The 16,573-nt window shown below is 42.4% G+C and overlaps 1 protein-coding gene and 1 non-coding gene across 28 annotated transcripts in view; both read right to left on the reverse strand.

Annotated features, from left to right (window-relative positions):
• Nucleotides 1-16,573, reverse strand: part of PUM1 (pumilio RNA binding family member 1) — a 134,930-nt gene that overhangs the window by 11,055 nt on the left and 107,302 nt on the right. For 18 of the 27 annotated variants that reach the window (XM_043574312.1, XM_043574327.1, XM_043574329.1 and 15 more), the window contains 5 exons: nucleotides 10,768-11,035; nucleotides 9,076-9,205; nucleotides 6,897-7,031; nucleotides 3,155-3,292; nucleotides 906-1,031 (listed from right to left, as the gene is read on the reverse strand). In XM_043574312.1, the coding sequence (XP_043430247.1) occupies nucleotides 906-1,031; nucleotides 3,155-3,292; nucleotides 6,897-7,031; nucleotides 9,076-9,205; nucleotides 10,768-11,035 (797 nt within the window). The remainder of the gene's footprint in view (nucleotides 1-905; nucleotides 1,032-3,154; nucleotides 3,293-6,896; nucleotides 7,032-9,075; nucleotides 9,206-10,767; nucleotides 11,036-16,573) is intronic. The other 9 variants (XM_043574319.1, XM_043574316.1, XM_043574326.1 and 6 more) reach the window with 1 other exon arrangement.
• LOC122482340 lies at nucleotides 5,936-6,020 on the reverse strand. Its single transcript, XR_006297127.1, has one exon. It is a non-coding gene; the product is annotated as a small nucleolar RNA SNORD103/SNORD85 (small nucleolar RNA).

The following is a 16,573-nucleotide window of genomic DNA, read 5'->3' on the forward strand; positions in this document are numbered from 1 at the left end:
TTATGTCCAACAAAACAGACAATACCTAATTAAACAACATCACAAGCATACAATGGATGTACTCACTCATCTACAGGTAAAGATGCTTTTAAGAGAATAAATGTGTGTAAGTAAGGAATTTCAGCGGCAAAAAGATTTGCAAGAGGCAAAAATTTAAGTGTACAAATAATACTTCTAAAAAAAAGTGCCAAGACCAAATGTGCTTGCTTCCGTGTGGCAGGATTATGGATGCTTTCTTTAGTTTTACTGCTACTTCCTGCACCTCCAATGTTTCCTCTTTTCGTTTTTTAAGTAGGCTTCGCGCCCAGCATGGAGCCCAGTGCAGGGCTTGAACTCTCGACCTTCAGATCCAGAATTGAGCTAAGATCAAGAGATGCTTAACCACAGGCGCCCCTACCATTTTTTTCTACAGTGAGTATTTAATACCTGACACCAAAACAAGCCACAAACACCAACAAAAATGCTGCTTCAGCACAATAATCCGACTTGTAGAAAGTGTTCTACTGGTTACTGCAATGTTGGGAGAAATGCTTAGTGGCAGAAGCAAAAGAAAGTATCAAAGCAAAAACGAAGTCCCCTGATCCACTCAGTTCATTTGAAATGATGAAGTTAAGACCCACAGAGATTAAACGACCCGCCTAAGGTGGCACCGCGAGCCGGTCCACGACAGGTGGCCGGCAGGCAGCGCCCTTCACGCCTAGGCCGGGGCTCTCTTCATCACCCATATTCACAAAACACAAACCAGGATGGTATAAATGAAAACCTGCCCCAAAGCTTCAATGGGCATTTTAAACACGTGAACACGAACTCTTCTGGAACGGATACCTGTGCTGAGAAAACACACAAGCTGTGGGCCTGCACGAGCCCACAGGTGTTTGCAGTTACTCTACCGGCAGCTCCACTACCTGTACAAGCTGCTCTGTGTGCTGGTGAAGCTCCTCTAAAATGGGGAGAGTCTGGTCAGGGAGACAGTGCTCCAGGATCCTCTGAATCACTCGGCAGCCGTAAGGATGCGTGGACAAAGCAAATACCTAGGGCAGACGAGCAAATAAAGCCAAAAAAGACAGTTGCCACTTTCAACGCTTCAGTGTTGTTCACATACACATTATTCTGTTAATCTTTGCAAAGACTCTGACAGAGCGAGAATTATTCTTACCTTACGAATGAGATAACTGAAGCTTCTACAAGTTTACATAATGTGCTTGCAGCCATACAGATAGTAACTGACAGAGCCAGGGTACTACGTCCTAGTCTTGACTCAAAAGCCCCAATTATACATAGGACACATTTGAGTTCTCTCTACAAACAGTAGGGTGTATATGTGTGCGTGTGTGTGTGCGCGCGTGTGTGTGTGTAAACCCATTTACCTATTCTAGGGATTCACAAATGTACATAAATTCAGAGCTGAAAAGGACTTCTCTAAGAAGCCTAGAAAGGAACAGAGAATTAGTCGAGGTCATAAAAAACACTTAATTAAGAGTCCATAGTGTCAAAAGACAGGGTTAAAAACAGAAAAAGAAAGGGCTAGGATCATAAATGCTTTCACCTAACCAACGCTGCAATCTTCTACATTTAATTAGGGTGTTTTTCCAGCAATGAGCAAGAAAAGCTTCCTCTTTTGTTGCGTCTGGAAGAAGACAGGCACCTGGGCTTCGGCTCCAGATCACTCAGTCTCGATTCTGTCCTTCCTAGTGTGAATAGTGTGAATGACCTGGAGCAACCCGCACCCCCTCTCTGCCCCCGCTCTGTTACCAGGAATAATCACAGGAATAATAAGCACAGAAACAACGGCTCACACTTCGTAGATGTTGACCAAGTGTCAATGCGCTAAGGGCTTTTTATGTGGGTTTTTTAGACGTAGCTGTATATGCACAACTGTGTACCTCAACAGTATAAAGCACAGTTCTGCTTGATTCTATAAAAAAGGTTCAAAACTCACAGTCTGTAACAAATGAACTTACTTCACTCAACATTATGTTTCAGGTATTTACTTATTATACTGTGAAGCTTCTGCTGGGCAAGTATTTGAGTTTGTTATTTTAATTTCTGTCCAACCCTCTGCTGATTGACAGACATCTAGATTCTTTAGTCTTTTCTAGGAGAACAATGCTGCTTTCAACATGTCTAAATATGTCTCGTAGTATCCACATGTAGACATTCCCCCAGCTACACACCTAGGCTACGAATGCCAGCAGAGGAAATACAAATGTTGAACCTTGACGGTGATACAGAAGTATTTTCCTGATGGCTGTGCTAATATCTATTCCCACCACCGGTGATCAGGTCCCACATTCCTGCCAGGACACCGCGACTGATGGGCAAACAATGCCTATCCTCTGTGTCCTTATTTTGCGTTTTCCTGACTAACAGAATTATGTTTTCATAGATGGACTGGCAATTTGTGTTTCTTTTGTCTGTTAATGCCTTTGGCCCGTTTTCACACTAATTTGTACTGCACTCTTTTGATTACAGGAGTTCTTCATATATTCCAGTTATTAATTCTTTGACAGTGTCATCTTGAAAATATTCTCTCCCATTTGGTAGCTTAATCTACTTTTACGTTCTTTGCTGTCGATTTCAATAAATGTAAAATGTTAAACAGATCTTTTTTCATTAACTCAGAAAATCCAAACAACCCCCTGAGTTAAAGCCTGCAATCTCCTTACCGCTGCTATAATTGAGCAAACCGCAAAACCTAACAACTCTAAAATCCCACTTCAATCTAGGCTCAGCAGTACACATGACTGCACCTGAAAACCTACTTGGTATTTACCATTTTTTTCCCTTTAAAGACAAAACCAAAAAACCAATTTCACAGACCCAAGAAGGAGATGCGTTTTACTCTCTTTGTTCCGCGTAGCTTAGGAGAGTGTGAGGATGATGCTTCAGGAAAAAGAAATGAATGACAACAGCCAATCAAGGGGCAATTCTGGAAAAATCACAGTATAAAAAAACAACAACAAAAAACCATCTGCCTGGAAGCTGGTGCTAAGATCATAGGGGCTCTTATGACACACAGGTAAATAGGAGAAACCAGAAGCTATCTCTGGTGGGGTGGCCACTTAGGGACACCCCACAAATGCTACCCTGTTCTCTGCTCACAATGGAAACACCCATCAACTTGTTTCCTTCGTTTCTTTCGTAAGTCACTTACCTGCCCCTTAAACGCATCGATGATGAACTGCAAAGACTGGGGCTGCACGCATTCAATGCATTTCTGAACCACGTGATTACCATTCTGGTCTTTCACACACTTCAGGACGTGGCCGTCTAGCTCCCGAACCATCTCGTTCTATTAGAGGAGACAAGGAAAGAAAGCACCACCAGAATCACAGCAAGCAAACTCCTGGACAATCAACAGTCTCCCTGCGAAACACAAAGCACCAGGCAGAGAGTCTGTGACGAAGCAGCAGGACAGCACAGCTGTGGCACTGTGACAGCACACCGGCACCAAGTGAAGGCCGCAGTTTTTGCATGTTAGCAAACTTCCTGTAATAGGAGCCTGTCTTCAAAAAAGTTCTCTAATTCGCAAAAGGCCTCAGAGACTTTATAAAAACGTAGACATCTCTAGAAAAGAACGTGTACAAAGCACACTGTCGTCGAGAACTTCACATCTAATTTATCACATTCTTAACATGACAACCCTGTAAGGTACATATTATTAATAATGAGAAGAGCAGGGGCCCTGGGTGGCTCGGTCCGTTAAGCATATGACTTCAGCTCAGGTCATGATCTCGCGGTCCATGAGTTCGAGCCCCGCGTCGGGCTCTGTGCTGACAGCTCAGAGCCTAGAGCCTGCTTTGGATTCTGTGTCTCCCTCGCTCTCTGTCCCTTTCCCTGCTCTCCCTCAAAAACAAATAAACATTAAAAAAATTAATAATAAGAAGAAGAATCAATCTATAGCTTACAGTATGCTAGATATATCTCTTAAGTGCTTAACACTCTTTGACCCAGTGAATCCTCCTAATAATCCTGTGTACTGGACACTATTACAGATGAGGAAACCAGAGCACAAATTATTTGACTTGTTAAAATCATAGACCTACACTGCCAAGATTCAAACCCAAGCAATCTGGCGCCTATGTGGTAAAACAATGTGGGTCAGTAATTACCTGTGTCAGTTACATATGATACTGCACACACCCTCTGCCCACATCTAAGAAGGAGGGGACTCTGAGAGGGATTAAGTACCAGAATTCTGGTTACAGGTCTGTAACTCCCAACATGATCTTTCCACAGGGCCAAGGACTGAAGGACAGCAGGGAGAGCACTCTCAGAGAATACAGAAGACCAGACATTGAGTTACGTGAGTGCGTGATGTGTGTGTGTGTGTGTGTGTGTGTGTGTGTGTGTGTGTGTGTATGAGAAACTCCGGAAGTACAGGAGAAGACCAGACACCGGAGTTGTAAGCGTGGGAGCAAGCATGCGTGCACATGTGTAGGGAATGAGTGGAAGCGACAAGAAAAAGGTGTTGAGATTTTCACTGGATCCCTTTCTTGATGCTGAATACCTGCACCGTGGCTGGGCCCTAGTATGTGCTGCCCAATCTCCTTGCTCGATCCAATCTCTGTCTACTCGCTCCCCTGTGCTGAACATGTATTTATATGGGAACTACAAACCAGTCAAAATGGTGATGTTTGTGAATACAAGGTCTCAAATCTCTGAGTTGCTCAATATGTCAAAGCAGCTAAGAGTTATCCCATTTATACTGGGGAGGGGGGGGGAGAAATTCAAGATTGCAATGCCAGGGACCAAACCAGCCAAAGGCAATAGACTGAGGAAAGTTTCCTAAAGCAATTAATCAAATGTCAGGGAAAACAAATTTCTTCTGGAAATATAATTATGGGAATGGTAAATGGAGAATGATAGCTATATACAAAGACAAGGAACACTTTTAATCAAAATAAAGGGGAGATGGCTTCCTTGTATATTTTCTGGAGTCCATAAAAACTCCACTGGAGAGAAGTTAATTTCATGTAAAATAATAAACTTGCATCCAAATAACAGTAAACTATCCATACCAGGAAGAGTCCTACCAGGTCCACAACAAGGTACACAAAGAAACCAGACCAGAAAAAAAAAAAAACAACAACACAGAAATATAGAGTAGAAAGAACAACTCAAGGGGAGAGTGAAAAGCAACTACAGTGTAGCCATCCAATCAGAAAAAAAAAAAAACAAACAGTAAACTGAAAAGATGGAGACAAAATCAACAATTTAGGGGCACTTGGGTGGCTCAGTTGGTTGAGCATCCGACTCTTGATTTCCGCTGTCATGATCTTATGGTCGTGAGATGGAGCCCCGTGTTGGGGCTCTGTGGTGAGCGTGAAATCTGCTTAAGAGTCTTTTTCTCTCTCCCTGTCCCTCTCCCCAACCCACTCATGCTCTCTCTCAAAAAATTAAATAAATAGATAGAGAGATAGACAGATATCAATCAACAGTTTATCACAATCCTGAGAGAGGGCAAAGATGGGGGACATTCCTGGGAAACTATAATACTCCTCCTTTCTCTGAGCTAGTGAGAATTATAGTCAAAGAGTAAGAAACTTCCATGTTCCAAAGAAACGAGAAAATTTAAGAAGAAAGATTCACTCATGAAGTTTTCATCCATGAAAATCCCAGGGAAAACTGAAACTAATAATTATTCTGATCATTAGAAGAAAAAAAGTAGGAGCTGAGTCCCTGCTTCTAATTCCCGACATACACACCACTTTACCACCGCTACGTCTCCGGACAGAGTACTGAGCGAACCCCAACCCTGCCCGTGTGTCCCCAACATCCCCTCTGGCTTCACCAGCGTCTCAACACACCTCTCCCTGAGCCTCCCAACTTGAAGGACTCCGGACGCCCCCAGCCTTCGACCGCCATCGCCAACACCACCGCGATGCCCCGTCGTGTTGCGTCCTGTTGCGAACTGGAGGCGGTGGGCGCCTCGCCTGGCTCAGAACTTGAGTCCTTAACAAAGATTCTCATTACCGAACTTTGTTCTCAGCGAGGGCAAGTGGCTCATCACTGCCAGACCGAGGCCAACACCTTCCCCTCAGGTAGGGCAGAGGGAGTTCAGAGCCCAAAGGCTGAGGGTTCGCATCAGACGCACCCCGGGGCTCGCGGCACCGCCCAGCACAAACACAGCCGCGGCTCACCTGCTGGCTGGGCCTGCCCTGCGCCTGTTCCTCCAGCCACGCACGGGCTGCTTCTGGGGCTTTCGGCGTCGCTCCCCCCCACACAGCACCTTGACATTTCAGATTTCCGTCCCTTTTCTCCTCGCTCCTCCCTAGCCTGGACTTGCCCTCCCACCAAGCCTCGGGCACGTGCTCTCGCATTCCCCCCCGCGCCCCCCCCCCCGCCCCGGCCCAGCTTTCCACGGCTCTTCCCCACGCTGCGCTCTGTGGGCAGGGACCAGTCTTCGTCCTCCCCGCGCTGGCGCCTGGCACAGAGCGGGCACCAGGTCAGTGTGCCAGGCCAGGCACTCGCTCAGTAAAAGGTGGTGGAATGAATGAATAAGAAGTGAAGGAAAATGGAAGGTGGGCTGGATAATCCAAGTTTGATTGGCCGGAGTGGTTAGTTCAAGTTGAACACAACAACAACTTACTAGTATTTTACTGGCTTTAATTCTTATCAAACAAAACGGTCTCTTGTAAAATTACACCTACTGAAGCCTGGTTGATGAAAAGAGTGTTTGAAACCAACAGCCTTATTAGCAAAACACACTTGATCTACTATAAATTTACAAAATTAATCACACAGCTCATGCTTGCCATGCACAGAAAGGCAGCCACAAGCACCAAAGGAAACCATAAAAGAAAACTAAAGACTGACAAATGTACAGGATTCACTACCACACGTGCCACAGAGAAACATCGAACACCAAGAGAAAAGTTAAAGGGGAAACTTACAATTACCTGCTGGTCTGAGGGAATAAATTCAAGAGCTTTCTGGATAACACGGCAGCCATACATCTGCAGTGCCAATGACAGGACGTGGCCTCGAATGCGTTCTGCCAACGCCAGCTTCTGTTCAAGGCTGCCAAACTAGACATAATGTGTGGGTGAACACCATTACTTAGGTAGAAGGAAAGAAACCAGAGAAGGCAAAGCATCCATTATTCTGTATCAACCACTGGCATAACCTCTTTTAGCTCTGTCACTAGGATTAATGAACTAAACCTTTTTGTTCAAAAAAAAAAATCTTTGTTTCTTCAAGGCAAGAGTTCTCAGCCTCTGACTGCAAGGAACCCTCTTTAATGTTGAAAAGCTTCTCACATACCCAACAACAGCAGTTTCACTACTAATACCCGCTAAACAAATATGGAATTCCTCAAAGCTGCCATTAATCCACTATTAAGTGAATTTATACTCCTATGAATTATAAGAGCATTTATACCTATTTACGCTAAAAATAGTAATACACGTGGGAAACATTGTCTATTGGAACTTTCGACAGTGTATGGGAAAGACTCAAGCACTTCTTGGAGCAAAGCTATGGCACTCAGGTGTCCAAGGCCCGTGGATTAGAAAGTTCCTCTTTCATCTACTGGAAACTTAACATAGGGACATCCTGTTTTGAAGTAGGGTTCTACATCACTCTAAGAATTGAAATGTTCTATTTACACAAGGCAACGGAGTCTGGGGGCACATTAGTTGAAGCAAGAGGTCAGGCTGCACAAGTGCCAAAACTCTTCCTAGAATGATCTCCCATTGCTGGCCTTTTATTTTCATCTGAACGGCATAATCATGTGAGTGAAGGAGACTTTATATATAATCAGCTTCCCAAACCCACTCATTCCCCACACAAGGGGACTATGGACCAGGGACGTTGTCTGAGCCAGGACGTTCTCTGGCTCGTCCCAAGTCATACAGCTATAATCCACTGTTCATTCGGCCACCTCGACCTGCATATTAACTTCTGGAGGTGGAGAGCTCTACATTTTTAGATCTGTGACAAAAGGGTCACAGAGTGAAAGCTACTCTAAAATCAATAATGTAAGTCATTTTAAGTTGATTCCTTAGTGTATCGCTAACGAATCACTAACAAAAAAACTTAAGTCTTTATGAGAAAAGTTGGGAAGACAAAGGCTATGAGCCTTTTTTTTTTTTAATCTTCATACAAACTGCATAAAACAAGATGCATAAAATTTACAAATTTCTTTCGATTGGGGAAGGTAATGCCCACTTCCGGCATTTTTCTCTGTACCAGACTCTTCTCAATGTTTCATTCCCTTCTGGATTTAGGACTTGGAATTGTTGATATCAGTGTACCTGCCTTTCTGACACCAGTTTAGTGGTGGAAACAGACTTTAATCCAAAACTCTATTAATCCTTTCCAAAAACAACGGTAACAAGAGTGGATGTTATTCACAACAATAGAAGTAAATAAGAAACCAAAGCTGAAGGATCAGCTAAAAAGAAGCGTTTAATAATCTTTAGAACTATAGTTTAAAATAAAAAAACACTACAGTCGACATTCAAAGATAACTCTCTAGGAATTCTAAAAACAAAAATTCATTTTTGGAGCACGTGACTGGCTCAGTCAGTTAAGTGTCCAACTCCTGATTTCGGCTCAGGTCATGGATCTCACGATTCATGGGTTCGAGCCCCACATCGGGTTCCGTGCCAACAACGTGGAGCCTGCTTGGGATTCTCTCTCTCCCTCTCTCTCTGCCCCTCCCCCACTCATGTTCTTGTTCTCTTTCAAAATTAAATAAACTAATTTTTTTCATCTTTTAGAACACTTTATCATGATCCTACTAAAATATCTTACAAAGATTATTTCCTCTAAAAATGACACGTTTAGCGAAATGATTATAACAATCAGAAGTAACGTGCTAGTTTCTAAATGGGGACAGCAGTTCTCCAAACACATTTTTAAAACAGACTGGCACATCTGTTTGGGTATTTAAATGATATACTGCTGCCGTATCGTTTAAATAGAGAAACATTTAAAAGCTCTTCAAAAAGATCACACACACTTCATTTTGAGGACTGGAATGGGATTGCCATTCTAAAAACAGCTAATGAAAATCAAAATGCTCTGGAGATTCTCTAACGTCAAAGGATAGAAGGAACAAAGGCTTACTTCAAAGAACTTCTGAATGACGTAATTTCCGAACACATCCACCATTAGCTGGTAAGCGGCCTGGAGGATTTCATTGAAGACAAGCTGGCGTTCAGCTGGTGTGGCTCGCTCTAGTTTTAGCTGAATGAATCTGAAGTACAAAAGAAATGGCAATCCTAGCATCTCAGGAAGACTTGGGGAAATAAGGATTAGCTCAATTTATATAATGTATCGGTTCTGAAACTGTGTGTGTGTGCATACATGGGCACACACACACAAGTGTCATTTAAATGAATTACTTGAAGGGCGCCTGGGTGGCTCAGTTGGTTAAGTTTCCGACTCTTGATTTCGGCTCAGGTCATGATCTCACAGTTCTTGGGTTCAAGGCCCAACATCGTGCTCCTTGTTGACAGTGGGGGGAGCCTGCTTGGGATTCTCTCTCTCCCCCACCACCTTCCTCTGCCCCTCGCTCTCTCCCTCTCAAAATAAACTGAAACAAGGAGGGGGTCAGGAAAAGAGAGGGGGTTGAAGGTGGACAGAACACAGGGAGAACCCTACCTGACTTTTTCCTTTAGAAACGAGTCCCACATCAATAAACTGAGAGCTTACAGCCCTTACTGTCTTCTTTAAACTCATGCTAATACAAAGCAGTAGTCAGTCATGACGCGGAAGAGTTGTTACTTATGCCTGCAAATGTCTTCTGAAGTAGTAACTACTCAGTTTTCATTTTTCAGGTTCAGGTGACTATGTAAGAAAAACCATGTTGTCTCTCAACCTGGTCTATAGGATCCAAATACAAGAAATCGCCCAGTCGCAAGATGGCAGAACTCAAAGAGGAGGTGGATTCTTTAGAAGCTGTTTCAGTGGGCACAGAGAGCAAGAAAGAGACATGGAGACAAACGGGAAGGAAGGACGGATGATGTCACCATAATTAGGCTTTTTTCCCCAGGACCAGGGTGGTCCCTTTCTGTGAAGCCCACTGGAACAGCCAAACAGGGAGAAGTAAACTCTGTGTTTTACACGGCAGCTTCCTTCTTCCCTCTCACCTCTATGCAGACTCTCTCACGTCTACAGAGCGGAACAACAAAGAAAAATGGTGGAGCTATCTTACTCCTGAGCAGGAGAAATCCAAACTTATATGTGAATAATGTCTCTTTAAGAACTAGACTCTTAATAGTGATTAAAATCGCAAAAGTGTGGGGACGCCAAGTGTCCAGCTCTTGATTTCAATTCAGGTGACGATCTCATGGTTCATGAGTTCAAGCCCTGCATCGGGCTCCACCCTCACAGCTCAGAGCCTGCTTAGGATTCTTTCTCTCCCTCTCGCTCTGCCCCTCCCCCATGCACTTCCTCTCAAAATATATAAACTTAAAAAAACAAACAGTAGCAAAAGCATGCATATATCTTTGTGTTAGTGTTTCTGTTCCTTAAATTACAGATCATCTGTGAGGTTCCCATGAATTCGGAACACCACAATAAGGTAAAAAGGTTTGTTTTCAGCATGTGATCCAGATTACTAAACGGCTCTTTTCAATCACCCGGATATCTAGTGATTCTCACATCTACATCCCTCTGAAATACATAATGGGAAGCACACAAAAAGGCAAACTTTCGATTGCTTTATGGCAATTTACTAGCGTCTACCTCATCTGAGGCACGGAATTTAAGGCATTAAGATTTCAGTTACCTTAAGTGCCAAAGCCAAGTCCTCACCTGGACCCATGCTGGTCTTGGGAAAACTCCATTATATGCCCGGCAATCTCCCGCAGTTGTAAATTGGGGTACCGGTTATTTCGAAAATCTTCCAGAAGCCTGCTCCTGCCAGAGGGCATGACATCAGACATTCCATATCGCAACCGGGAGGAAGAAAACAGGGTGCTGCTGGGGCTGAAGAGACTGGAGGCACTGCTCGCGCTGCGGTACTTGGCTTCAGCGCCTGGAGCAGCAGAGATGTATCTTCCACTGCCATTTGTGAGTCCTCCTGTTGGTTACAGAACAGGAGAACTCAAGACTCGCTCTTAAGGAATTTGTTTATGAGAGGAAAAAGCATCCCACACATGAAAGCCTGCATCATTTCTGATTTTGCTTCAATTCTGTTGCTTTCATGTTAAGATTCAATTCCATTCATGCCACGGTTTTTACAAGGCCAACTCACCAAAGTAGAAAGAAATTTCTACTCAGTACAAAGACTGAGAGGGGGACGCTTTTGTCCACCGACAGGGCTCTGCTAACGATAGACAGCGCAGCCCCTCGTAAGTAAAACGACCGGGGAAGTGCCTGCCCTGTGAACCAGCACCTGAGCACCGGAAATCCGAAAACACAACGCACAGAGACCTCAGCGGTTTTCTGCTCTGAGCTCTGGGGAGACTCCTGCCATCAGTGGAATGATCCCACTCCCACCGGAAACCCTTCCTCTAAAAAGGAAAAGGAAAAAAGAAAACAAACCAGAGTACCCAGACTGGTCTGTTTTATATAAAGAGCCTCCCACAAAGCTTTCAAAGAATGGTTTTGCCACTAAACAGAAATCTGAAAATCACTAAGGCACCCCAGGCCGAGGAGGAGACACAAGGAGTCGGAAAAAAGGACATATGCTTCGCAATGGAAGGTTTTCAAGTTCTGCATCCGGAACGGGCAGCTCTTAGCACCTTCCAGTGGGGCACAGGCTGAAATGACTGCGACAGCGACAACTCTCCTGCCGCTGATACTGTGGTCTGAACTGGCAACACGGGAATAATAACTGGGAAGCCCTAGAGATAAAATAAAGACCAAAGGCTTATCAAAATGTAAAGCAGACTAATAAATTACTATGAGTAAAATAACAGAAAATAAATAAATAAATAAATAAATTATTATGAGTATATATTTTTCAATATTCTTACTGGTTGTTTCTTAACTTTAGACTACACTATAAAAAAAGATGGGTAAAAAAAAAAAAAAAAAGCCCTTTTTGTGTGTCATTTTACCTCACTCCTTTTAAACCAAAAAGGCAAAGTAGGTAAGAAACACCATAAAAGTCACACAGAACACAGAGGAAAAACAACTCAGGATCCGTGAGAAAAGTCACGCAGCGTGAACTGTCCATTAACATCTTCACGAGATGTTAACGAATGTCTGCTCTGGAGTTTAATGGCAGCTACAAAAAGATAACCAGCTTGGATTTCCCCACAGAATTCCAGGGCTCGGCTTCAAAGGACTGGATCCCACAGAAAGTAACAGGACCAAAAGGAAAGGCTTGATGTTACAATCTGTGAAACATTTACTGAGCATCTGTCCGATGCTAGGCACTACGCTACAAGTGTTTCATACACACTTTCCACTGAATTCTCACTGTTATTTTCGACAAGGAGTTTTAAACTACCATGTATGTACCAGATGACTAAGGTGAAATGCTCACCCAAAGATACAAAACCCAAGATGATCATGGCTAGAATGTTACAGAACTCGACTCTAGAATAAGTGCCATTGCAGCCATGTGAGACTCATTTTCAGACTCAGTTATATCAAGTTTTCTTGTTCTAAAGGACTCTTTAAGGAAAGAAAAGAGAGAAGGTTTATAAGAATAGAGAAGGGTAAGGAGCCACACATGGCTGTTCTTTATTCCATTTCGGAAACAATTCTCTCTTCCCTGAGACTGGGGAGAAATGGGCAAAGAGGTGAAAATCAAGTTAAGTCAGTGGCAGTCCTACAGAGTGTGGGAACAGCAAGGAACATGCTTCAGAAGAAAGAATGGCATACACAGAATTCTGAAAATAATTTAAAGATATTTTAGGAACCTGGTCACTAACAAAGGTACTTAGGGGAAAATAGTAAGTCAACAGAGAAACAGAACCAATCTCCTAAAAAAGCCATCCAGATATGGATGACAAGTATAAAGAAACCTGAACGGTAACTGGCAAATTGCAATTAACGCAGAGTGGATAGCCTCCAGAGTTAAAACTGGAAGAGGACCCAGTCAGAGGGGAACCCCCACAAATCTTCGATCTCTCAGAGGCCAACTAGGTTCCACAATAAATATGAGAGGAAAATGTTCTCAGGCTTAATTAAGTAAAGGGAAAAGAAACAATTTTGAAATAGGCCAGAGCACTCTGTTCTTAAGCAGGCCTGACCTCTGGGGAAACTGGTTAACCAGAGCATAATATGCTGGGTTATCAGAGACCAACTGACCTAGGAAAGAGAAATATACAACTCCAGCTTATTCAAACCATCCTGTCCCACCAAAAAGGGGAGAAAAAAAACTGAGAAGCCCTTGTGAAGTTGGAGATCACTAAAAGAGCCCCAACCACAGGACTACAGAACACTCCCCTCCCCCAACAGCTCACAACATTACCAAAAGCCTATTTATAGCAGTCCTGTTTACCTAGCACATCATACCCAGCTCTCAAGAAAAAATTACAAGACATACAAAAAGTCAAACAACACAATGTAAAGAGAAAGAGTAGGCATCAGAGACATACAAGGCAGGGATACTAAAGTTACCAGACTGGGAATTTTTTTTTCCCCAGAATGGGAATTTAAAACAACTACAATGCATCTGCCATGGGCTCTAACAGATAAAGTAGGCAGCATCCACGAACAGATGGGCAACGCAAGCAGAGATGGAAATCCTAAGAACCAAAAAGAGATGTTAGCAATAAAAAACGCTGTGACCAAAATGAAGAATTCTTTGATGGGCTTGTTAGTAGACGAGGCACAGATGAGGGAAGAATCTCTGGGCTAGAGGAAGTATCAACAGAATCCCCAAAAACCTAAAAGTAAAGAGAATAAAGACTCAGAAAACCAGAATCAAATTATCTGAGGACAATTACAAAAGGTGTAACATACACATAATGGGAAGATCAGAAGGAGAAGAAAAAGAAACAGAAAAAATATCAGGAACAACAACCACCAAGAATTTCTCCAAATTAACGTCAGACACCAAGCCACGGATCCAGGAACTTGGCAAACACTAAACAGGATAAATGCCCCCAAAACTACACCTCCACACATCATCTTCAAGTTATAGAAAATCAAAGATAAAGGGGGGAAACACTGAAAGAAGCCAGAGTGGGGGGAAACACCTTACCTAAAAAGGAACAGAGATAATTACATCTCACTCCGCCTCAAAAAGCACACAGGCAAGAATAGAGTGGAGTAAAATAAGTAAAGTTCTGAGGGAAGAAAACCCACAACTCTAGAACTCCACATCCTGCAAAATTGTGCTTCACAAGAGCAAAGGAGAAATAGACTTTCTCGGGCAAACAAACACTGAGGGAATTGGCTGCCAGCAGATCTACCTTGCAAGAAATCTTTTTAAAAAAAAAAAAAAAAAAGTTCTTTGGAGAAGAGTAAAAATAAGTTCTTTGGAGAGAAGTAAAAAATAATATAGGTCAGAAACTGATCTATATAAAGAAAGGAAGAGCATCAAAAAAGGAATAGGTGAAGGTAACAAAAACTTTCATTTCTATTCTCAGTTGATAACAGCCTGTTCAAAATAATAATAGCGACAATGCATGCAGTGAACGCTTATGCTTAGATATGTGAAATGCTGGGTATGCTCATATGTAAGTGAAATGAGTAACAGCACTGAAACAAGGGACAGAAGAAAGGAACTGGGATTTTATTATTGTAAGGTACTCACAGTACATGGCAAGTGGTATAACCTTATTTGAAAGTGAGCTTGCATCAGTTATAAATGACAGAAAAAGAGTGGAAGACAACACAGGAACAAAGAACAAAGGCAACAAATAGAAAACAGAAACAAGTATCGGAGATATTGATCCAACTGTATCAAGAATCCCTCTGAATGTCAAAGGTCTAATTGCAGCAATTAAGATTGTCAGAGTAGGTCAAAAAAGCATGACCCAACTAGATGTCGTCTACAAGAAATCGACTTTAAAAATGAAGACGCATACAGATAAAAAGTAAATGGATGGAAAAACTAGACTGCGCTAAACTAAATTAGTATGTACTTCAGTTGTTTTCTACAAGTATATGAAAAGGTTTTCTGCCAGCAGCCATCTAGTTTTCCACCCTCTTGCTATCTGGAATGTTCTCTTTCATTTGCTTTTTGTACTCACACATCTAATACTGTGATCTAATCTACTGTGATCTAATTCTACTGGGTAAAACCCCGCCTTCTTCACCTTTAAAGAAAAATTCCCAAGGCCCCCAACATCTAGCTCTGGGTTTAATACAGGCAAGGCAACACCACTCACCAAAATGTTTATAAGTTCTCCCCAACCAAACCACTCCCTAATAGTAATACCACAGCCAGCTAGCCCTAAATTAAAATAAGCCTAAAATGAATTATCTTCAGTGCATATGACTGAGTCCAAAATAAGTTAATTTTCACATGGTTAATTTTACAGAAAACAAGTCACTTTCAAAGAACTAAGTGAGCAATCACAAAACACTCCATTACCTTTTAGAATGGAGAAGCATGAAAAGGCACACCCATGACTAGTAAACAATCTGAAATTAGTACGAGTGACTGAACAATAAATTAGAAACATCTCTTGCAGTTCAGGCAGGGACAGAGAAAACCATCTTGTGTTTGAACTTTGCTTTTCTTAAAGGACTAAGTACCTACAACCCTGAATTTAAACAATAGCAAGAATTCATCTTAAGAAGATAGGAATTCTATCATGACATAATACTAAACGCTTGTATCTTTTTGCCCTGGACAGATAGATCATGAATTTTGAGCTCACTTTTGCTGCATCTCAACACTGTGGGAATCAACAGGCACAGTACTCCTCTTCCAGGGCACCTGAAAAGGCTGGGAGTTGTCAACCGTGTACATTATAATAAATTACATCTGCTACTTCTCGATGCCTAGAGTTTAAAAGTGGCACAATCTGGGGATTATGGAGAAAACCGTAAGCATGAAGAAGCAGCTTAGGAAACGCACAGACGGGTATAGAGTGGAGAGGTCTACGGGTAGGCAGGACATGAAACTATTTAGGTAAGAATCACACCTTTGCAGCACTCATCTCCACATGCCTTACTTTTTCTCGCTGAGGTAGAGATGAAATTTATTAGAGATGAGTGCTTTAGGTACCAGCGAGAGCCTAAAGGCTTCATCTTACCCACACGGAAGCCACAAATGAGGATTGTAAGTCTAACTGTTAATAATAATATTATCAAAAGCAATATTAATAATTACAAAAGCAGTATTTTAAAATTGAGAAATATAACACATGCTAAGACAAACTAAATATTTTCAACATCTGACTTGCTCGGGGTCATAAAAAACTTATTTGCATTACTAAACACACATATACACCTATGCACATTTATGGATGGGAGACATGGGAGGGAGAGACAGAGAGAAACGGGTGGGAGATTTTACTTAAGACATTTCCACCCTATGCCAACAAATTTGACAACTTAGATGGAACAAATTCCTAGAAAGTCACAAATTACCAAAACTGACTCAAGAAGAAATGGAAAATCTGACCCTGTAAGACCTAAATAGAAACTGAGCTAGTAAGCTAGTAATAGAGCTCCTTCCCACAAGTACAAGTAAACACCCAGGCCA

Source organism: Prionailurus bengalensis, chromosome C1 (assembly GCF_016509475.1).
Source record: "Prionailurus bengalensis isolate Pbe53 chromosome C1, Fcat_Pben_1.1_paternal_pri, whole genome shotgun sequence".
Lineage (NCBI taxonomy): Eukaryota > Metazoa > Chordata > Mammalia > Carnivora > Felidae > Prionailurus > Prionailurus bengalensis.